General features: G+C 38.0%; 1 protein-coding gene across 1 annotated transcript; it reads left to right on the forward strand.

Annotated features, from left to right (window-relative positions):
- The first annotated feature begins 4,860 nt into the window (after window positions 1–4,860).
- Window positions 4,861–20,115, forward strand: LOC108678548 (homeobox protein DBX1). Its single transcript, XM_018167000.2, has 4 exons — window positions 4,861–5,853; window positions 10,123–10,296; window positions 11,615–11,844; window positions 18,983–20,115. The coding sequence occupies exons 1-4, from the start codon at window positions 5,292–5,294 to the stop codon at window positions 19,613–19,615; spliced, it is 1,599 nt and encodes a 532-aa protein (XP_018022489.1). The 5' UTR covers window positions 4,861–5,291; the 3' UTR covers window positions 19,616–20,115.
- The last annotated feature ends 5,295 nt before the right edge of the window (window positions 20,116–25,410 follow it).

The following is a 25,410-nucleotide window of genomic DNA, read 5'->3' on the forward strand; positions in this document are numbered from 1 at the left end:
AATGCATTAAACATGTCATGTAAACCTTTCGAGAAGGTTTTGATAATACATTTTCTTTCTGCATGATAATGGTAATTGCACTGTCCCTCATCTCGATTTCGGATTAATTAGTAAGAGATAAGTAAGAAACCTATAAAACTTGCATCTCTTCCTCTCAGTCGAAGACATGTGCCTGGTGTATAGGCGTAATAGTGACGACAGAGCTTGTCAAGCAATCTAAATCGGCCGAGAATTGATTTTTTTAGCTAATTTCGCAAAGTTTGAGAGTTTGAACATGGGGATGCAAACTTAAATTAAGCTATGATGAAGTTTGCATATTGGAAACTGATTTGGATGGCTACAAGGACGATCAAACTTAAGACCGTTTTGACTTTTATAACAAAGTTTGTAATTCGAATTCTGTGAAAATTTACTCCTAATACTCTTTATGATAGTAATATATCAACTAGGGTGGTTCTTATTTTGTATGAAGGAAAAATTTTATTTTCAATGTCAAATCCCTAAATTTTGTTCCATTATCGATAAAAAGATAGCAGAAAAAATCGGGCTGTTGATATTTTCATTTATAGGTAGCTGGAGGAGGTCAAAATTTATAATTTGGTTAATCAAATATCACCTCTTTTGCAATGATGCATTGCGACTGTTACTCTCTCGGTGTGGCCGTGATGCTCTACATAATATATTTATAGTTTATATCATCATCTCTGTTCGGCATTGCACTCTCTATTATTATCTTGGTCAAAAAACAAAGCCAATAATTGAAATAATAGTATAGTCGACATTGTTAAAAACCGAAAATTTTGCAGAAATTGATTGCTGTTGTGACAAAATTTTTTTTTCTAAATTTTTACTGATTTTGATGTGCAAATACTTCACCTTGTGAACAAAAAAATACTACTTTACGCACCCATATTATGCACAAAACGAATATTACAAATTTCTAATTTAGGAAATTCTTTAGAATTGAATTTAATTGCGCTTCGCCAATATCGACCATTATAAATTTTTTTTTATTGTTGATCGCTGCCCATGTGTACCACAGATAATTTTAACCATCTTACTAATGTGCATACATGAAGATAAAATTCATGTGAATGTTTTCTTAAGTCACTAACGGAGGGCAGATGGGAGCATGAGGGGGGCTAAGGTTAGCTTCGAAAGGCCCCAAGTCAAGCACCAAACGACTCTTGTTGAGAACAGTCGTAACCGTTACCATCCTTTAGCCTCAAAGACGCAACCTCGCTAAACTTGCGTCTGCTCGAACCTGTTTTGCATTTTTTATTAAACCGAGAGGATAGAGAGACCTAATACACTCTGGCCAAGGCAACAACAAATCGGCTTCTTCTCATTACTATGGCGGCGACCGAAGTCGAAGCTGATATGTAAGTTGCTTTTATGACGACCAGGGTTTCGAGATGGCGTTATTTTGGTGCTGCCGACACTGTAATGCGGAGCACTTCTGAACTTAGGCAAACTAGAGAGGCTATCGTTTCAGGCATCCTAGAAGCCCTTGCTGTACTAAAAGACTCTATTGACCTCAACTTCTGGTCCACTTAGAATGAACTTTGCGTTGCGATGTCGGCTCTAGCATGGACATAAATGCTGGTTTACTGAGAGCACTTTGAGCTTTTGACCCAACGGCGACTACAAATGTAAAAACTGGCGCATTATGACCGCCGTCTGTGCAAGAACTTCACAAAAATCTGCCTCATAAGATCGCCAATAAAACAAATGTATGATGACACCTGAGGTATTCCAGAGCCAAGTTTCTTGTGTTTGTTAGCAATAACTCTTCGCTTACGGCTCATTGAGCGACGTCGCGGCGAAATATGGAACGGAACTTGACAAGCACATTTCTATAAAATTAATAAGTGCCACAGCCAGTTTAATTGAACTCGAGGAGCGTCATAATAGTGATATATCTGAAAAGTGTTTTGCTGGGAGCGTAATTTTTGTTAGAAATAAGTGAACATTACATTAGCTATGACTGCTACAGCGATGCAGGAACATCACCATTTTTCTAATTTACGAAGTTCAATGAAAATAAAAGAACTGAGAACGAATTATACAGAAGAAATAATCAAGAAAAATGATTGATTCGGATAATTACAATGATAAAAAATGATAATATTGTTAATGTCATAATAGATAAGTGCGATGATTAAAGACTCGAAGTAATTCATTTTTCTCTTTCCTAGTTCTCTTTCCTTTAGGTGAATAATGTAAAATAATTCCAAATAATGTAATGTGCCAACTGCATGTAAAGTAAACAAAACATTCGTTGTTGTGTCCGTAGAGTTAATTACAATTTTGACGTGAGGTGCAATGTTGTAAATACTCACGCACGTGAATAAATTTGGACCAGGACTTTAACAATTGTAGACACTAATTTTTTTTATAATACCAGTTAAACCTACTCAAAATTACTCATATGATTTCAACGCTTCATTAATAGGCAAACTACGTTAGAATGCAACACTGGAAAAAAAACACCCATGTCAATGAATGATTTAAATTACCTAATATGATAATATCTATATTATTATTCGCAGACAGCATAAAAGCCCTTAGAAAAATAAAAACAATAAGGGCTTTTTAGCAATCAGTTCCTCCGCTTAATCCTTGTGAGACTCCTCATGCTGATTTAGAGGTTTAAAGTCTAGCCATTGTGATGGAAAATTCTTCCTCCTTAATGAATAATTTATTTACCTTCTATCAGGGTATATAATTTTATGATAGAGTCACAATAGCAAGAAAAAGCGAATTACCCTTTTGATATAGAGCATCAACACTCAACATAGTTCATTTATCTTCAAGATTATGATACTTGTAGCTCAAGAGCCCATTTATGAGCAAAATTTGGTATAGTAGCTTTAACCACAAAATAAAGAATGATGAATACGAATCAATTTATTAAGATAAAATCATTACTCGGTTTGATCATTATTCATATCTCGAAATATATACGTTAAACCCAAACCAATGATCGATCTTCTGCAGGATGCAGCATTGATGCGTGCAGCTTGAAATGAATTCGCATTTACTTGCATATGCTTTCGAAAGAAAGAGTCCCAGTTCATTTGGGAGTTTTGATCAAATTCAAAAACTCTTTAATATTTAATCTTCTTATTTACAAAAATAAGATCCTTTGGCTGCTTGGAAAGCGTTTAAAAGTTATTTGAATGCAATACCGCTTCAATGAAATTAAATAACGTTGGTGTTTTATGCTTTGCAATTTATTTTCTTTAAACGATCATGCTACCAAGCAAACATTATTTCTACAGTCATGTAAAGAGGGATTACTGCTTAAAGATTATCAGTGAGCGTTTGCATCGAAGGATCCGAATATCCATTTCATTTTTTTCAGTAGACCAGAATATCCATTATATCCACCAGAAGACCAGAATATCCCTTATATCCATCAGTAGACCAGAATATCCATTATATCCACCAGAAGACCAGAATATCCCTTATATCCATCAGTAGACCAGAATATCCATTATATCCACCAGAAGACCAGAATATCCCTTATATCCATCAGTAGACCAGAATATCCATTATATCCACCAGAAGACCAGAATATCCCTTATATCCATCAGTAGACCAGAATATCCATTATATCCACCAGAAGACCAGAATATCCCTTATATCCATCAGTAGACCAGAATATCCATTATATCCACCAGAAGACCAGAATATCCCTTATATCCATCAGTAGACCAGAANACTGTGAAGTGGTGCGTTCGTGTCAGTTGACCACATAATCACTGTGAAGTGGTGCGTTCGTGTCAGTTGACCACATAATCACTGTGAAGTGGTGCGTCCGTGTCAGTTGACCGCATAATCACTGTGAAGTGGTGCGTTCGTGTCAGTTGACCACATAATGGCCTCCAAATGCCGTAGTATCAACAAAGGCTGAGCAAGAAAACAAAGCTTGACCGTCATTACAGGGAGCGCGCAGCCCGAGACCTCATGCAAGACGACCTCTTATTGGCTGCACATGCTCCTCTCGGCCTCATAATTGACCAATCGCTGATCTAGAAATATCAGACATTGTATGGGAAGATACATTATTACATATTATTGAGTTATTTTATTATGTAATTGATATAGTGTTGTACAGATAAATTGGTAATTAAAGCTATTTAAACTCTACAGCTACTTTTCAGCTGTTTGGTATATTAGTAATATTATTAAAAATAAGTATTTACCACCAATGTTGTTCATTCAGGAAACTAATTAGCCGCGTTCTATTCATGTTTTGTTTATAGTTAAAACTCTATGACTAACGATGCTGATGGCACGATCAGCACTCGGCATGCATACGAAGGATGGAGTCAAGGAGATCGTTCGCTGGCGACACCAGACAATACAAGGCTCTTGAAGGCTAGGTTTGTCTACTCATGTGCTCATTTAGCCGCATAATCTAGAGCCTTTCAAAAGGCCTGGTCGCCGTGTTAAGGTAATTAGAAGTGTAAATGGAGCATGAGGTAATGTCTTCAATGGAACCATTTCTGCTGAGCACATTGATCCCATTCCAGAGCTGGGCGGGATCGAAGGAGGAGCTGGAATGTCCGGGAGGCCAGCGCTGCAAGCACCGAGGACTCGTTATAAAATTGCTGAGATTTCAGAGAAAAATATTTGCAGAGGTGGAGTCTCTGCCGGTAGCTCAAAAACTCGAATAAAGAGGCGGGCGTCCCGGCCAAATTTGATCTCAAGGGAGGAGCTATTGCTGAAAACTGGAAGTGATGGTCGTGACGTGACGACGATGTCACAGAGTCTGGTGACCGCCGAGCAGGACTCGCTGGAAGGAAGGCTTTCTACAGCGGCCTTGTCGCCACTTTGTCTTTCGGTGGCGAACGAGAAACATCAAATTTGAAGTGCTGCAGTACAGTGCCCTCATGAGAGCAGTTCCTTGTTGTCGGCAGTCTGCGAAGTGATGGACAGTGTGTTGGGAATTCAAAACTATAGGATATTTAAAATTTATTCTGCCAGCAAAAGTTTTTGTTAATGTAGCGACATAAGCTCTACCGAAAATCACAAAATACAACCGTTTATATCATAACCGAGCCTTGTTATGGGATTAAAATCCTGAAGTTTTAACGCGCTCTTTCATTTAACATTAGGTTCGTTCAAGACTAGAAATAATTTAATATTGCACCGCTTACCTAGCATTTGTCGCTCAATATTTGAATAGACCACTAATTACATCTCATCGTTTTGATTTAAACACGTGAGACTAATTCTTACCTTCTATAAACTCTACTTAATTCGTTGAGAAGAGCGTAACCATGATCCCTGTATCGGCCACCGCTAGTCTCCTAAGCAACTCCTTGCGCCCTCTGAGCCACCACACGCTGCTGGGGTCGCTGCAGCCTCTGCAGCTGCCGCCGCTGCCGGGCTGCGTCACGACTCAGTCCTACCTGGTGGAGACGCTCCTCAGGGAGCGGGGTTACCACCTCGCGCGACCCGTTGCAACCAAGCCAACCGTCACCACAAGCACAGGTACTGGTGTAGCTGGAGGAGGCTTCATGCTGTCACACGAGGAGCAGATGGAGTTCTACAAAGAAGAAGCAGCGCGTCATTACTTAGGTCTTCTGAGTCGCACGGTCCCCCCACCGCCCCAAGAAGGACTTAGTCCTAACAACAGAGGCTCCACACCTTCCCCCATCCCTCGGAACACAATTTGCACCACGTCTGACGACCCGAACATGTGCGTGGAAGATACAAGTCCTAGTCCTCCTCATCACAACCCGAATCTCAACCAACGAGCCCCACTGAAATTCTCCGTGACTGCGATTCTGGGCGAAGACTCGCGTAGCTCCGCAGGCACGCCGCAGCCTCAGGAATACGGTGAGTTTTACTTTGAAGGACTTGTTACTTTGGAGGGACTTTTGAGCTCACTTTCTGTAAGCTAGCCTCGTCTGTAATCGATAGGACGAAATGTTGTTAAATATGGGACGTTAGTCGATTTTTTGTGTGACAAGATATCTGAGAAAAATATCTTCTGGTCTCTGTGGCTGATGTGGCTAGAGGAGTGTGATATAAATGATAAATTAGTGAGAATAGAATCAGTCGTAATTGAATCTAACAAAGGTTGATAACGTTGAATCTTTCCAATAACTTCGAACGATACATCTCTATAAATCTCATAATGCAGCATGCATAATTTAAGAGACAAACGTCGAGTGTATGAGAATAAAGTGAGTGACGCACATGGAAACGGTACATATCTAGTCGAATATTATGCGGTGTTGAATTTTTAGCTCGCTCTTACGAGAAGCCAATTCAACAAAAAGTTGCAGTAGCCGGTTGTGTTTGGTTCCTTTGTAAAGGATATTCAACACGATGAGAATTTATCGTAAAACAAATGCGATCGAACATCTTTCAAAAACAATGGAATCTCTGACTTGTTAAATAATACTAACTACTAATAAATGGATTAAGTCATAACTTTATTATAACATTTGGTTAAAAATCGTCCCGTAACAAAATTATTAATGTAAATAATGTAGTTCATTTAGATTATTGTTGTAATATAGTTTAATTCTATTATTTTACTTTGTCTATCGTCATAAATTGTGAAAATCATCTTGATGTTCATGTGCTTGAATATTTCGAGTAAAGTCACGAAATAAAATTTTTAAACTCCATTACATCCGGAATGAAAATTATACATAACAAATCCAAAATCCTGATCTTCGTTAGATCAGAATTTAGGATTTGTTTTTCAACCTTCAACATTAAAAATATAAAATTCATTAGCTTTCCGAAAATTCAGGATTTAATTGCGTTTTCATATTGTCTCTACTATGGATTTCAATATATATAAGCTACGATACTTGAAGAAATCACATTTTTTAAGTCGCTAGCGTAGGGACTTCCTTCTTTATATTTTATAATTTAATTGAAGAACAACATCGCTGCGTCTTTAATTACTGAGCAATATAGGGGTGCACTATCAAAATTTTGGACTTAATTTCGACTTGAGTAAGAGCTTTTATTTCAGTTTTTTTATAAAATTTTTTGAATTGGAATACTTCTCGAATTACTTTTTCGCGTTAATCGTAGATGTCCTCGGATGAATGCTGCTCAGCGCATCGATAACAATGAAACAATACGTCAACATCATGAAAATAATTTATTATGAACATTATTACTAACTATTATGTTGCTGTTCTTCCTAATTTGCAGCGTATCTTTCACACTTCCATTCGAATAATAATTGTTTCTGGTTTATTTCCCGTTAACTTCTGACCGTTACCATTTTTATCATGATACTGAAATGTTACTAAAAATTGATACTTTTTATCGTCTTATTTCTGCATTACTACACATATTAAGATTGAAACTTTTGCATGCACCTAAATTCATTGAAATCTTCCAATGAGCAAAAAGAATTGGCTTTTAAAGTTTGTTAAATTCTTCAACAATTTATTTGTCGCCACTATCTCCCCGCCTCGTTTTTGGGGTCTGATAACATCATTTAATGTGAAATAATCGCCGTGTTATCGTCGGCCAGCGATTGTTCTTGCAGGGGGGAAAGCCTCGACGCAGATTAGCTGCGCCCTCCGCAGCCTTCGAGATTCCTTGAGAGGGGAAACGTTTAGTTTGTGCAACCCTCGCTCACACAAATTTACGTTAGAAATATTTTCTTAAGGTTCTCAAAAATTATTCTAAAAAAATTCTGTGAATGTAAAACTTGAGGATCTATAGCCTGGTTAAATTTAATCTCATTTTCACTTGCGCCTCGTTTTGACTGTACACCAAATATACTGATGAATTTTCGAGACAGATCATTAGAAAGTTTCTATTTTAGTAGAGTATCTATCTATTATTTAGATAGATTTTTTCTATTATTTAGAGTATCTATCTGTGATACTCAAGGTTACGTTCATCAATTTGAATTTTCCTTCAATAAGCACCTTGTTCCCATGCTTTTCTTTTATATCAATAAGTTGTATAACAAGAAAGTGGTTCATTTTCTTATGTAATAAGGTTCAACACTTCAAAAATGGTTCGTGTCACATCGTTCCCTGTAATTTAAAAAAAAACTTTTCGATTCCGCAACGAAGATTAAGAATAAAGTTAGCATATTCTATATGTTTTCCAGTTTCCACGCTCCTTTAAAAGATACATGACACTTGCCCATATAATTTACAATTGACTAAATAATTTACAGAAAAGCCACGAATGAATACTAATGTATTTACCAAACTGATGAAAGACACATGAAAAGGTATCTGTATTTAATCTCTATATTTAATACGGAATTTCAAATTAATTCATTCGAAAAAAAAATAAATTGAAGCGTCCAAAAGAATGCTCAATATTGAGTTCAACTATTTATTTGATTTGTTGTTCTATAAAACATATTCGAAAATTATTTATGCATTTGGCTGTTGCTCAAGAAGCAGCCGATTTTGTTCAGTTCCATTTTTGAGACCAATTTTCCGGTCATTTACAACTTTGGCAAAGAAAGACTTCAATTGCCATCAAATCTATAGATATTTGACCACAGTCAAATATCAGTTGTACATTAATATAAACGTCTGTCAACAATGCGGACATAGAACACGTGACTTAATAACAATACATTGTGCAAACAGCGAACTCTGGTCGCGAAAGTATGTTTACCGCCTGAGCTACGATCAATAATTCTTGATTGAGTTACCCCCGAAGTCATCATCGAACAAATGACCGCTAACAATGAGCAGCGCGTAGCACGAGGTTGCCCACCTCACCCACCCTCCCGCATGGGTGTCGGTGACAGCTCCTGCGTCAGGCCTGTGGTCGCTAATTAAGCGGACCGCTCGCTGCCACTCAAGCCAATTACCGCTCTCGCCAAGTGCCTTCCGGGCCCAGCTCTGGGCCACACTGGGCCCAGACCTGAGCGGCACTGGGCCCAGTTATGAGCGCCACTGGGCCCAGCTCTAAGCGCCACTAAGCTCAGCTCCTAGCGCCACTGGGCCCAACTCTGAGCGCCACTGGGCCCAGCCCGGAGAGGCGCTGAGCCCTGCTTTTCACCACGCTGGGCCTGCGTAGAGCATCGGTTTCAATAATATTGCTGGCACTCATTTGACTCCCTGTAGCATTGCTGTAGTATCATTAGATCATCATGGCAGTGATGGCACGCTTCCAGCTCTCAACATTATTGCTGGGACATCTAATTCTCCATATCTAAATTAGGGTTTCTCTAAGTATCCATATCACTGCGAGATCATCTATAGTTTCCATTAGGGCTGCTGGGGTCTCCAATGATATCCATATCACTCCTACAATATATAGAGTATCTCTAAGCATCCATAATTAAGTATAATTAACCATAACATCTGTAACTACTGCTGGGATATCACCACGTCTCTATATCACTGCCAGGAAATCTCTACGTATCCGTATCATTAATGAATGCTCTTATTGTGCACCGGTAGAGTGTCTCTTAATCTAAGTAAGACAAATGGATCGAACTCAGCAATCGCTCGGATACAATAACTTCAGGCCTCTAAACTTTGTGTAGTACTGGAGTATCTTTCTTTCTCAAAACAAAAGCTCCATCTGACCTCCATTGCTCTTATGGGAATTTGCTGCAATGTAGGAGCTTTGAGCGTTACGATTTTATAGATTCAATGGTTGGCCAATATTGTACATCTAGAGAATTTTTATAGCATTTTTTCCTCAATAGCAACTATTCCTGTAATATTGCTATGTTTATGATATTAAAGAAATTTCTAATACACTTTGGAACATTCACAGTACACTATATAATTTGGTACACTGGTGCCAAATTAGTTCACCAATTAGTACACAATACACTAATTTGGTACACTGATGCCAAATTAGTACCCTAATTAGTACACATGACACTAATTCGGTACACTGGTACCAATTAATTGACTTGTTCTGCCGCGGCAACTGCCAACGCAGTTCACTTGACGGTCTCGAATATTTCAGGCAATATCTTTTTTTGTAAAAGTAATTTTTGTGGCATAATGCATCCGATATTAGGGGGTTAATAATCGCAATCTAATCATCCCCTCAACAGGAGGAATAGCTCCAATAATGCGTGGGGGTTACACTCGATATTTGGGGGTTGATTCTCACACTTAAATCATTCCCCAACAGAAGGAGGAGGACCAATGATAGGTGGGGGAGGTCTTGTGGTGACGACCTCATGTGCCGGGGGCCTGCTAGACCGTCCCCATCTCAGCCTAGGTCCCCCACCGCTGGCCAGACCGCGTCCCCTGCTACACTCTCCCCTGCAGCCCCTGCTGGCATGTCGACCTCCCTACCTCAACGGTGAGACGCAGGATTGCATTCGTAATATTTTTGCTTCTTCACGTGTTTCACTTTCTTAATTCATTTCTTTATCACAGCGCTGAGGGGCCTTGTTTGAAAATAATTTTTAGGTACTTTATTTTTTATTTATTTATATTTAACTGGTGTCTCTTTATATTCTCTTTATATCAATTTTCGTTACAATGAGCGATTTGTACTCTTCTCGTATTTTATATTCAATTAGCGTCTCACAAATAACTACTTATTTCGAAATTCTTATTAATAATCTTCATTTGGTGAATCAAATTTAAAAATCAAAAACACCTTTTTTCGCAGTAGCTTATGTCTCTTTTAGTTCCTTTCTTCACGTTTTATCGTCGAATTCTTGTTTTTTAGATAACACTGCACTTAATTGTACCATCTCTGCCCCGCTAAATATTTTCACAAGAACTATTCTCTGGACTTGAGTCCCAATTGGAATAATTGTTCCTTGTATTACGTTTGAGGCTTTGATTTTTTAGTTCTAATATAACACATAATCATTTAGATTATGTTTTTCATTATTTATTATTTATTATTATTTATTAATTGATTATTTAATTGATTATTCGTTTAGGATAATCATCCCCATTCACACCCGGATCTGACATAATTAAAATACGGTATTTCACTCAGCAAGTTCGAAGTTCATTAAATATCCACAATAAAAAGTAACACATTCTTAATTCTTAATATGTAATCAAAAAATCTCTCCCTAATATATAATTTTATCCATAAATAATTATTTGGAAAATAATATAGCTAATATCTATAATAATACAATATCTGGTATATATTATGATTACCATGTACTCTGCAAATTCCGATTAAAATGCAGAATTGGCCCGTGCTCTTAGTCTGCCCGAGCATCCTATCCAACACCTGAAATAACATAAAATATTGAATATATAATCGCAAGCACTCCGTAAATTCAAATTAAAATATGGAATTGACCCGTGCTTTATAGGATGCTCGGGCAAACTATATCCAATAACTGAAATAACATAAAAATTGAATATACAGTATACTCATATGCACTCCGTTAATTCAAATTAAAATATGTAATTGGCCCGTGCTCTTAGTTTACACGAGCATCCTATCCAATACCCGGAATAACATAACATATTGAATATATACTCGCATGCACTCAGTAAATCTAAATTAAAATATGGCATTGGCCCGTGCTCTTAGTTTACACGAACATCCTATCCAATACTTGAATGAATATAAAATATTGAGGATATAATCGAATGCACTTCGTAAATCTAAATTAAAATATGGCATTGGCCCGTGCTCTTAGTTTACACGAGCATGGGGGGTTGCATGGCAGGGGTGCCACTACCGAGCAGCTTCCCCTGGGCCGCGATGGGCGTGGGTGTGCGTGGCAAGCCCCGTCGCGGGATGCTGCGCCGCGCCGTCTTCAGCGACTTCCAGAGGAAGGGGCTCGAGGACAGGTTCCAGCTACAGAAATACATCAGTAAACCTGATCGCAAGAAGCTCGCTGAAAAACTCGGACTTAAAGATTCTCAGGTGAGAGCTCACACACTAATTGTTTAAGTTAACGTTGCACACGAAAATATATCTATTAGATTCAGAATCTGTGGGCATAAAAAAATTGATGCAACAGAATTTTTAAGCTACCCTAGAACGAAAATTCTTGGTATTGATAATTAGTTGAGAACGATTTTATTTTAAGTACTTTACACTTGAAATTATACCAAATTTATTACCAAAATTAAGGAGTGTATGATAACGAATGGCAATACACTATGTAAGTGTTAGATCAGTTTCTCTTGGCCATTGGTTCTCAAAATTCGGTAGGTCTCCCCAGTGGTGCTCAGGGGCGATCAAGGCGGCACGCAAACACTTCCGGGAATGAACTATTTTGAGTTGGTAATTTTTTACATCGTGATAATATTTTCAGCCTAATACTAAGTAATCTGACAAGGATTTGTCAGAACTACCTCTCTATGTGAATTTTCAGGTATACGCAATTTAATTCAAAATTCAAGTTTAATTCATTTTAACCGCGAAATTAAAGTAATCTACATGGTCACTCCTCTCGGTTTGGATATAATTCGAGCATCATTTAAATCCTCTCGATATTTAAGAAAGAATATTTTCAAAAAATTTAATGTAGCATTTCACTTTAAATTTTGGTTTAGCATGAAAATTTTTAGCAGTTCAGAGCGTATTCGCGAGCACAATTGTTCGCTCGACGTCATAATTTCCCTCTCGCATGTTTCCACAACCGTAATGCACTCAGCCAGTCACAGACGCAGCTTTCATTATTCACCTAAGCTATCGCTCATTCCCAATAATTATATTAATAAATACAAAGCCTTAATCTCTTGCGACTTTCACGCGGTACGTAATCTTGCAACGTATCTCGTGTCTGCTTCAATCCAGATTCAATGTTTTACCACAAAGTTTACTCAAGGGGAAAATTGCAGCGCACGCAATATTTCCCCGTTTGTTATCTTTATTACCCCAACACGACGACCACCATCATAGGCACCACCAGCTCGGGCGTCTATCTTTTAGTTCCATTGAAGTCATCTGCACAACACTGGGATCGATGGCACTGAATATGTAGTGGCCGGCGCTGGGGCGGCACAGAGCCGGCGCTGGGGCAGAGCCGCGTCGACGGTGGTTAAAGTGGCGGTTGATAGTACGATGGTAGTTAAAGTGGCGGTTGATAGTACGATGGTAGTTAAAGTGGCGGTTGATAGTACGATGGTAGTTAAAACGGTGGTTGGTGTTGTGAAGGTGAATAAAGTGGTGGTTGTTGATTTGATGGTTGTTAAAACGATGGCTGGTATTATGATGATGGGTAAAGAGGTGGTTAGTGATATGATGATGGTACTTAATTAAAGTGGTGGTTATTGTCATGACGGTGGTTAAAGTGGTGATTGTTATGAATGACGGTGGTAATGGTGGTTGGTGAAGGGACTTTATAGTCAATATTGTGGAGGGTGTCTGCTGCAAATTATAATGTTCTAATAATAATGCTACTGATGAGGTCGCTATAATGATGGTGTTTAGGGTGATGAGAGCAGCATTTTTAATGGTGAAAGTGAGTGATATCACAAGACCGATAATGTTTAATATGGAGGTTGTCTGATGGTGATGGTTGTTGCACTGACGGTGATCAAGATGAATATCCGAATGATTTTCAATGTAGCGACGTTCGCACCCTAGTGATACAAATTAAAACATGAGTGGAGAAATTGCCTAAACATTTTTTTATGCTAAACTGCTGTTAAATTTCCGATGGGCATACATTTGTCTTGAATGGATTCAAAATGTTATGTTAATATATCCGAATCTCTCTTCAAAGAAATCCAGTGTCCGATCATGAAATGCTCGATCCTGATGGCCAATACAATGCCACCTGCAATGTGATCATATTAAAAATATCTCCTGTACGCGTGATCAGCTCGCCTTCGAAAGAAAAGCCGTCTAAAAACTGTTGGACAAGCTTGATTGCCAGCTGCTGGTGTCGAAAAATCGCGCGTATCAAATAAAAACTCGATGTGTGGTCGATCTATACGCCACATCGGTATTATAGTATAACTTGTTCTGATGAGATTATATTTGTTGATAGAAAATGAGGCAGGAATGACGGGATTCGTATTACTGGTGTCATATATAAGACCGAGATCAATGTTTCAGAGGCTCGATAAATGTCAAATTATGAAAACTGTTGCAAAGGCTTGAGGAGAGCCGTCTAAATTAGTTGTATCAACTTTGCAATGCTGACGAGATTGACGTCAAATCGTAACTCAAAAATGTGCCAGATTTTTAGAAGCAACAAGCTCATGTGATTGCTGTTAGTTGGAAAATTTCTAATTGTAACCTTTGATTAACAACGAAGATTAGCAATACCATTGTTAACCCTTTTCAATGTGATTGGATTGGAATCACTTATAAAGTGTTGCAGCTTGCGGCGAAATGTCATCGTATAATTTCTTCAATAATAAAATAGGCTTTAGGAAAAATAAGAGAAGGCTTAAAGGTAAGAGAGTTTGTCATGTTAAATGTTTCTCTTGATAAATTAATAATTTTTTTAGTTGCAAGAATGAGGAGATCATTTCGTTGCATCAAATAGCCCGAAATATAATCAATTTGTTTACCATGGAATAAACCGATTGAATGGTTTTTATTTTATATCAACTTTGAAAAATATTAATCTTATGTATTAACGATACATAATAGGTTTAAAACCATCTAGTATTAACAAATTGTTCATTATTCGCTTAAAACTCCCAACATGTCAGCAAAATATCAACCTCTGATCGAGTTGGTCTGCTCGTAGAATTTAACTTATCAGACTTGAAATTTAAACGTGGCTTCTTTAAGACTTTTGCAGGGGCCATACTTTCAAAACTCGCCCTGATTTATAAAATTCCCGTTGAAAAAACTTGTAATCATTTATTTATTGGTGTTAGTAAAGTTATTTTTAGTTACGCTTTCATTCTCCGACCTTCCATTCCTTTACATGATACGGGATGAAAATCTGCGCCACATTTTGCGTGTCTAAATTGATATGAAATTAAGGATTGAAAAAATATTAAGAAATTAAATTTGTCTAATCGTCGCAATGACAGCACACCTCAATTTAATCATAAGTTAACCGAAACTGTAAATCGATAGGCAGATAAATAAACTGTTCTTTACTGAGCGATTATCGGGATAAACCAATAAATAAACTGATATTTAATGAGCTGGTGACTGATGAGCCAATAAATGTAGTGTTCTGTACTGAGATGTTGGACAGATGAGTATAAAAAATTTTCATTAATTAGCTGTTTGACGAATAAGCAACCAAATAAAGCATTATTTAATGGTCTGTTTGACGGAAAATAAAAATAATATACAGTTCTTTAATAATATGTGGAACAGATCTGAACACATCTTGAATTACAAATACTTCAGATGAAAACGCCACGATCTCTATCTAAAAAATAAATAACGTGAGGATTTCAAACATTGTGTACAAAAGTTCTAGTGCACCTGGTTCAACTATATAGAATTAATGATTAGAAAATTGAAGAGAAATTTAACAAGGTTGAATCGCAGGAATTTAAAAATTATAAAATTTCGATTCGCCATATTTAACTACCCGAACAGAAACCTATATTTTATTAACAAGTAACTTTCACTACGTGTATGACACCAAACACGAATCCAAAAAATTTTAAAGCCAACAATAAATGATTACTAGTAGATTTGTGGGCATTACGCATGCTGAATTTAGGTTCATATTTTGGGAAGCAATAAGTGGGATATTTGTAAAGGAAGTGGAGCGTTGAAGTGGCGCTGCCGATGAGGGAGGGCGGCTTAAGGCAGATCAGGGCAGGGGTGGCCGCACGTGATCTGCCAGACACAGGCGCGCGGGTGACTCTTCACCCCTCAGGCACAACTGCACGCGATTGCCTTGATTGCCGCCTCATCCAGACCCCAAATATAATGGAATGCCGATTAAAATCTGGAAGGTCTCCTATAATGTTTTTGCAGGTTTAATAGAATTTTAAGTCGCGTTTGTGATTATTACAACTACTAATATGGTTTGCTGCCTGATGCATTTAATATCCAGATCCAAAATTTAATGGAACGCCGATTATTATCTAAGAGATCCTCTACATTGTAAAAATTTTTAATTGAAGTTAAACTCGTTCTGATGAACTTAATCGCCGTCTGATATGACTCTACCATATCATCCATATCCCGAATTTCATTTAAACAATCAGAATTAAATACGTTTTTTTATAATTTCTTGATTTTAATTTCAAGTGTAAGCATACGTTACTGATTCATTGACTGAAAAACTTTCATAGTGAGGAAAAGAATTCTTTTCTGACAGTATTATGTTACAAACGAAAAAAAATCGTCATTGCGTCGTTGGCTTATTATTATTATGGAATGACATTAGAAATTAATTATCTAGCATTTCTGCCGGCAATTCAAATTTTACTTCACGCCTTTGCCTTTCTAAAGCACTTTCCTTTAGTCTGCTAGTCTCGAGTTACCTTTTTTCTACTGTTACGTGGACTGTGTGGAGTTTACCCACATTCCTGAATTCCTGAATTTTAATTTCTGTGGACTATAAATCTTCACAACTCATGATTGTACATGAAGCTAACTGCCCTGAGAAATTAGCATATTTTCGTTCTGCTGTTTCGAGAAATCCGGTAATTTACAGAAAATCAGGCCACGAAGATACAATTTGTCGTGATCATACCTTGGCACTTACTCTAGGTAGCCTTCGAGATTTCTGAGGGAATCTGTCACTCACTTCGATTGTCTGTTTTGGTGTAGCGTAGATTTTATTAGTACATGCTAGTTTTCTATAATTACTGGAATCATAAGTTAATGCATTATGCATTACAGCCTTATTCCTGTCGAGAAGTTATTGGCTAAGCCGCTATCGACGACAGGAACCGTTACCGACGATCGCATTGAGTGGCCCGTTACGGTCGTATTAGTTCGATATCACTCCGTTTATCATAGCGGCGACGGGCCGCGCCACGTCTGCAGCATATTGATTGCCGCTGCCGATGCTGCTGCTGTTGCTGCTGCTGTTGGAGCCGATGCTGTTGGTGCCGATGCTGCTGCTGCTGCTGTTAGTGGGACCGACGCTGTTGCTGCTGTTTGTGGGGCAGATGGTGCTGCCGCTATTAGTACCAATGCTGCTGCTGCTGTTGGTACCGATGCTGCTGTTGGTGGGACCGACGCTGTTGCTGTTTTTGATACCGATGCTGTTGCTGCTGTTGGTGCCGGTGCTGCTGCTGCTATTTGTGGGGCCGACGCTACTACTGCTCTTGACACCAGTGCTGCTGCTGCTATTGGTGCTGATGGTGCTGATGTTGGTGAGACCGACGCTGCTGCTGCTGGTGCTGTTGGTACCGATGCTGCTGCTGCCGCTGCTGCTGTTAGTGGGGCCAACGCTGCTGTTACTGCTGTAGGTGCCCATGCTGCTGCTGTTGATGGAGCTGACGCTGCCGCTGCTGCTCTTGATATCAATGCTGCTGCTGCTATTCCATGGTGCCGATGCTGCTGTTGCTTTTGGCACCAATACTGCTGTTGGTGATGATACCGATGCCTCTGTGAATTTTGATACCGATACTTCTGCCAATGTTGATACCCATATAAACATCTTACTGCGGTGTGCAAATTTCTTGCGTATATTAGCCGCGTCTTACAGCCGTTTCTGCTTTCATTCTGTTCTGCTCTTTCCAGATATCTTACAGCTGTTTCTGTTTGCATTGCGTGCTGCTGTTTGTCGCGTCTTACAGCTATTTCTGTTTGCACTTTATGCTGTTGTTTGCCGCGTGTTACAGCTGTTTCTGTTTGCACTTTATGCTGCTATTTGCCGCGTGTTACAGCTGTTTCTGTTAGCACTTCATGCTGCTGTTTGCCGCGTCTTATAGCTGTTTCTGTTTGCACTTCACGCTGCTGTTTGCCGCGTCTTACAGCTGTTTCTGTTTGCACTTTATGCTGCTGTTTGCCGCATCTTACAGCTGTTTCTGTCTGCACTTCATGCTGCTGTTTGCCGCGTCTTACAGCTGTTTCTGTTTGCACTCTATGCTGCTGTTTGCCACATCTTAAAGCTGTTTCTACGTCGCCAACCATTGCTTAAATTTTTCTTTTTCTGGTAGACTCTATTGCCGTATACACTATTGTTCGCTGTTATTTTTCTAGCAGTTGTTATTTCTTACGTAAATATATCCATATCGTTCGCTGAAGCCGCGTCTGTTATGCTTCAACAACCACGGCCCAGGAGCTGGCGTCAGCACGGTGCTGAGTGTCCAGCTGACGCTCCCCCGACGTCGTCAGCTTGCGCTGCTCCATCGCTCACGCGCGCGATATATTACGCGCCGGCGGTGGGTCGGCCGTGGGGCGGCGGTGGGGCGGCGGTGGGGCGGCGGTGGGGCGGCTGTAGGGCGACGGTATGGCAACGGTGGGGTAGCGGTGGGGGCGGCCATAGGGCGGCAGTGAGGACGGCTCGGAGAAACGGAAGTGAGCGGTTGTGGAAAATAACAGTCAAGAGAAAAACAAGATGCGACCGAGTCGAATAGAATTCAATAGAAAATTCTATGTTGTTAGAGTTTATGCATGAATACAAAAACAGTGAAAGTTAAATAATTTCACCAAGCATAACGTGTCATTTGTTGTTTGTTTCTGAAAATGAGCAACCGACTGCCGTCAATATGAATTGGGTGTCAATTGTTCCGTAATTGGGGCGTACGTATGTGCGCAACATAAAACACGCCAATTAATGAACTCTTAGATAAATCGAGGCTTATGCTTCAGATCGTATATTCGTTCGATAGACATGTTTGTTGTTACTTTAATTGTTGTGTTCCTGCATTAAATAAGCAATAATTGCATAATTACGCACGACAGAAACCTGCGCATCTCTGTGTAACTTCTTTAATTTTAAATGGGACAGTGGGCTACGAACAATGGTAGCGCTTTAATAGAAATGTGCACCTAATTCCTATGGTTTAGTTCAGCTAAGAATTTGGTCCTATGAATTGAAATGGAATTTTGTACAGAGTAAATCATTTTTAAAATAGCAGCCTATCATGTTCCTCTATAATAAATTTGTTTAATTTGTGCTTTTTATGTGTGGAGCTACTAACGAATTCATCTTTTATTTCAGGTCAAAATATGGTTTCAGAACCGCCGCATGAAGTGGCGCAATAGTAAAGAACGAGAGCTCCTGGCCACTGGAGGTTCACGCGAACAAACTCTACCCAACAAAAATAATCCCAACCCTGACCTATCAGACGTTAGTGAGTCATTCGTAAGTTCTGACGCACAAAGGTCGGGTGAGCAAGAGGATGTGGAAGATATGGGAGACGACGAGGATCGCAGTACTCCTGCAGGAACAAGTGAATTCGAGAGCGACATAGCAACATACACCGAGGAAAGCGAAGTTGAATGTTCAGCTCCACGGGAGCCCATTGAATCGCTTATTACAGCATCGCAACTCTCGCTATCGCACGTCGTAAGTCGTTCCTCAGACTCCAGCTCCGGGGGCGGTAGAAGTAACGCACAATCTTCGTCTAGTTCACCCAAGCTTTTAATCAAAAACTTGTCCACGTTGGGAGGAGGAGAAGCATTCGTTGGCGGCAGCAGCACCGCAGGCAATGGACTTACGGCCTTCAGCAGCGGCTTTAGGACCGACCACGCAGGCCACGCGCTCGCTGAAGCCTCCTTCTCTGACGATGAAGACATTAACGTTACAGACGACATGACGGCATCACATAACGAAGACTCAGAGGGAGACTGATGGTCTTCTCAGAGCTCGCTTCTTGGTGTCTGCAAGACAAATGTTTAATGCAATAATCTAGAGACAGCCAACTAGTGTTGTCTATAAATATTTTGAAATATCTACGTATTTGAGATAAGAACGACTGTCAATCTTAAAATACTATTCAACTCAGTTGTTTATATTGTTAACATCCATGAAATGAATTTTTGGAAAAATCGCTGAATGACAAAAAAATCAGGAGTGATTTTTATTCTCTCACAGACATTGCTCAGAGACTTAGCTTAAAGCAATCCTGCGAATTAATTTATACATTTTCTCGGTTCATTTTCATTATTTAAAATTCCCTGAACATTTATAAACTGAGAATTACATTGCATGATGATGCGTTTTAAAATTCTTATTTAATTGCCTATGAGAATGAACTCGACAATTAAAATTAAAAATGACAATTTACGGTTCATTACTACTTTGTTAACGACGCGTTGATATTATCAATTTATTGATAATTCGTTGATCTTTAGGAGTCTGAAAATTTTGACATTTCAATTAAAAAAATCATTATTGAAATTGATAAGAGTACCGAAATAAATTCATCGACATTTATGCTCAAATCCAAAATGAGTAACAATTCGTTATGTATTAGGAAAGGATATTAATTTATATATTGAAATTTAGGTGTGTTATATTTTTCTGTTTTTGTTTAAAAATGGACCTCTAACGAAAACCTCTAATCCTCATTCATGATGAAATTATGAATGGTTTTTCCAGTCTCTCAGTCTGCAAATCTATCGAAATGGAAGTAGAATTAAGCAATGTATATTGTATGTGTTTAAAGCGAAACATACTCAATCTAACAAAAAATGTCACATATGCAATAGTTTACACAAACAAAATTCAACTAATAGTTTAAGAAGCAATTTGACAAAATTTAATGCAAAACTTGCCAGACATGTCTGCTTGATTATCAAGCATTTGATATATTTATCGAACATAATATTATGTTACTTATTAAAGATATGCCGCTTATTTTGGCCTTTACGTGAATAATTCACACAATTACGTAAATAATTGTAAATGAAGAATATAAATACAATTGATCGTTAACTTTGGACATTACTATCCTAATCTGTCAAGCTTCTACGTATTTCATGCAATAAATTCCTAATTAAACCATTCTAATTTATCTCTCTGCGAAAATTGCAAAAGATCATCAGATATTATCTTAATTCTTACAAAAGGATGTTCTATTTCACTTTACTGCCTGTAAATTTTATCCCGAATCTCAATAAAAATTATTAATAATGGTCAGTGCATGTGGAGCAAGCGAGCGTCGTGCTATTTTGACCGCAAAACTATATCTAAAAAATAACTCATTTATTGATGAATAAAGGAAATTAAAATTATTTGAGATCCAATTGTTACTTGCGCATACTCAAGCAATCGTAAAAATATTATAATAAATTATATACTATAGTTTTACAATTACATTTTTTGTGGTCCGATTTTGGTGAAGAAAAATGGTTCATCGGCGACTCTTATAGTGAGTAATAAATATAATGTATGTGATACATGTAATACTGTAATAGCAGTAATTGCTGCTTTGCTTTAACAATTATAATACTATCAACAACCAGGGTTAAAATAAACGCCCGCATAACTAACATAATATCATTATTTGCTTCACGTGCGTAATCATATATAATTAAAATAATATAAGACCTAAGTGCTGTGAACTACAATAGTCAAAACTTCATGTAAATTGCTAGAGAATAATAGTTTTCTGTTTATAGACTAACTAGAAATCAAGAAGCATTCACAAGAAGAATCTTGAAAAAAATCTCCTACATTTGACCTGTCTATGAGTGTATTAATTGAGTTTGTGATGGCGCGGGTCACCGCATGAATATGCAGGGCAGGAGATACAAGCGATGGGCTCAGATGCTCACTTGATATTCTACTGCAGGCATGTCGCGAATACCATAGCCCTTATTAAAAATGAACGGTGAATCATGAACGAGCTCACTTATAACCCTACCCAATGGCCGATGGTTATTTCTCCATTATATTAAAATAAAGATTAGAATTCGTACTTCTACCAAACTCTCATTACAATTGCAAAGATTATATTTCTTAAACAATCTGAAGCGATTCCTGATCGCCTGCCGCTAACGTAACTAAACCAAAGTACAACAAAAACGATTATTTATTAATTAATTGTTATTAGATTAATTGTTTCTAAAGGTTATTAAAGAAATATGACGGTATCAAGGTAATACCAAAAAGACGTACCGAAGTTGCATAGTTCACTTCCCCACTAGATGGCGCTACTAACCGCTGCGCTGAAACTCTATACAAGACGACACCAGTGCACAATAATGCCATGTTACGTGGTGCAGAGAAGCGGCATTGACGAGGGCTGTTTTGCCAGGGCATTAAGAATGTTTTTAAAGCTGCCCATATAAGCCCCGTGGATAAACAGGATCACTGCAGCCACACAGCCCGTTACTCGATGCTCGCAAGGAACTCCCAGCTGCGCTTCATGCCATCAAACCTGGAATAATATTCGTTTATATTCGTTTATTCGTGACTCGTAATCGCTGTTTTGTTCATGGTTATGTGGAAGAATATTTATTTATTCGTGATCCATAATCACTTGTTACTTTTTAGTTCGTGATAATCCGGAATAATATTCTTTTATTCGTGACTCATGGTCATGATCACTGATTAGTTCGTGGTTATTCGTATATGCACTTTCCTCGATAAATCATTGAAGTAAGAGAGCATTTTACTACATGGAATTTCAATACAATTAAAAAGTGTCAGTAAAATTGAAAATACATAAATGTTCCACTCATGTAAGTACGAAGGAACCTATTTCCAAAAAAATTTAGGTGGTGAAGTTGTCGTATGTTAGCGGCTTTTCCAATATATGACTGAATCTCTTAATCACGATGGAGGTCTCTATTAATATATCATGATTAAAATATCTACATTATAAATGATCAAGATGAGGGTATCTAAGAATACAGAGAATAACGAAGATGATGTCTAGAAATATAGCTTCTCACAATGAACTTCTAGCCAGCAACTAAGTAAAACATTGAGTGATATTGAACTAGAAATTTGAAATTGATTTCGCCAAAAATTTTTTTGACAAAATATAAAATCAACCTATAACTAGAAAACAATCCAGCAGAAATGCAATGGAGAAGTATTTTTCCGAACTTTTTCGTAAAAAGAAACTTAACTTCGTAAGCAATGTTTCATTCAAATTCTCTGGATCATCATTCCAGAGCTAACCTCCCTAGGTATTCCCCGGCCAAAATCTCAGAAAACATTCCCACAAATAAAGAGTCATTTACTGTCAACGTTTGCCATTTATAGTCTCCAATAATTGCCGTATACGATCGGAGAAAAAAACGCTCTGTTGTGGATGGTCGGCGATGGCACGAAGCAAAACATGTTGCGATAGAGCGGGCAGATCCAGGGATTGTGTGGAGCAAGCGCCCACAATGGGGCCAGTCAATAAGAAAAGATAGGGTGAAGCTTTCGGCGGTTGAGGTCGTCATTAAATCAAATGTGTGGAATAAGCCGTGTTATGGTAAAGGAACATCGTGTTATTTTAGGCCTGTCGAAGCTGCAGCTCTCAAACGAAGGAAAACAACTCGTGCAGTTCCAGGCAAAAGCCTCTTCTTCGTATAGCCTTCAGTGCCCAATTGGTATGTGAAACTTGCTCGTCTTTTTAGAGTTTTTTTACAGATTTCACGCACTTTTTCCTGTTCGATCATTGAAGTTGATTTTACGTCTATAATCAAGGCAATCATTAATAATTCCTACATAAAACTACGATTATTTACAAAAAAATTAACTGAAGTAAATTATATCAATATAACTGACAAACAGCAAACGCAATTTAAACCAACGAACATTATTCGACTTATTTTTTTAGGTAGAGGAGTTAGTGAAAACATTTATTTCTACAATTATTTTTGTAACATATATCAAAGTCAAAACTAATCGAGATGAACTGGCTACTGAAGCTCAATTTAAATGTCCACTGGATTTGCAGAACTTTTGTAAGCAACTTGAGCCTCGCGACAGCCGCTAAGCAGTTCACCAGGACCTTAGTATTGCGCTTGAGGATCAGGCGCTGCAGAAGCTGTTCCTCGACAAAGCTGCTTCTTTATGATCTCCTCGAGCAATATTGTGCCATCCATTTAAAAGAACAACAATAAAGTGCATGCGGGCGAAATTTCGGCGCAGCTGCCTTCTTACTTCTCCATTATTCGCTTTCATTTTGGCTGTTGATTGAGCCGTAAATTGGCGCGCTGGGTGCATCTGTGGCCGCAGTTTGTCACGCCACTTGTGCCCGGAATATCAACGCTTCGAGGAGACCAATTAGCCGACCACAGCCACCACTGAGCACGATCTTCCCGACAACCAAACTTGGCATTCACGAAAAATATCCGCGTTATCGAAAATTTAACGGATATTTTGATTTCAAATCAATTCGGTAAAGCATTGAACTTGAAATTAAAATAACACTGTACTGTGAACGCATTAGATAGATTGTGTCACTATAATAGAATTGTGTACCCGGATTTCAATTTCTTGATTTTTTATGACCCGTGCGGTTATTGTCACTGGTTATTAGCCGACTCCCGATTATTTCTTAAGATCTGTTGTTAAGTTGGGCTATGCGTAAAAACCTGTGATGGCTTGCCCTAGATAAAACTACGTTAATGTAAGGCTCATCTTCAAATTTTTGTATTTGGATTTGTCTTTATTTACATTTTATGAGTTTATAGTCTATGTATACAGTAGGAGCGCTGCTTCTTCTGTTCACTTCAAGATCCGCAATGCCGTTCGTGAGAGAATTTGTAATCATTCTAATGAGTGGTGAAATTCTAACCCATGTTTGAACTATTACTCTGGTTCAGCCATGTTCTAACTTATCCATAGACGCAGCAAGGAATGGTACGAGGAAATTTCGATGTTTAAAAAATATCGATGTTTAGAAAATTTTGATGTTTAGAAAATTTCGATGTTTAGATAATTTTGATGTTTAGAAAATTTCGATGTTTGGAAAATTTCGATGTTTGGAAAATTTCGATGTTTAGAAAATTTCGATGTTAAGAAAATTTCGATGTTAGAAAATTTCGATGCTTTGAAAATTTGGATGTTTAGAAAATCAAGTGATAAATGCATCAACAGTCTAAGTCGGGGATTGATTTAATTTCTAAGCGATTCGATTCCGAAAAATCTAAGTCGAGATAACAGATTGGACTCGATAGTTGGGCAATCCTCGTATTTGAGGATCAAAAAATTTAAATGATCTAATAAAGTGATTGAACTAGATAAAGTTATTTGAGGATAAAATATTTATAAAAACTATAACTATAATGAATTGGACTGGGAGAAGTTGTATGGTTTTCATTTCAAGTACCTACATGACAAAATTTATGTAATTATTATGGTATTCTAATGATTGTATTTCGTAGGGTATTTTTTAACCACACACATACACACATTGAACATAATCTTCAAACTGTGATCCAGAATCCAGTTTAAAGAAATATAGAAACAAAGGTGAAATTTATCATTAAATTTATATTTTGCCATGATCCATCCAAACATTTTATTCATATACAACAAAATATAAACGTTCGACGAGTTTAAACACTTGCAGTTGATGTATTGAAAATCAACATGAATAATGAACGACATCCGATGACTTGATCCGATCCGATGACTTCTATGCATAATCGAGGTTGACATATTTACAAGGAGGTGCATATAAACAGCAAATCTAT

This window comes from Hyalella azteca, unplaced genomic scaffold (genome assembly GCF_000764305.2).
Source record: "Hyalella azteca isolate HAZT.00-mixed unplaced genomic scaffold, Hazt_2.0.2 contig16984, whole genome shotgun sequence".
NCBI classification, from domain to species: domain Eukaryota; kingdom Metazoa; phylum Arthropoda; class Malacostraca; order Amphipoda; family Hyalellidae; genus Hyalella; species Hyalella azteca.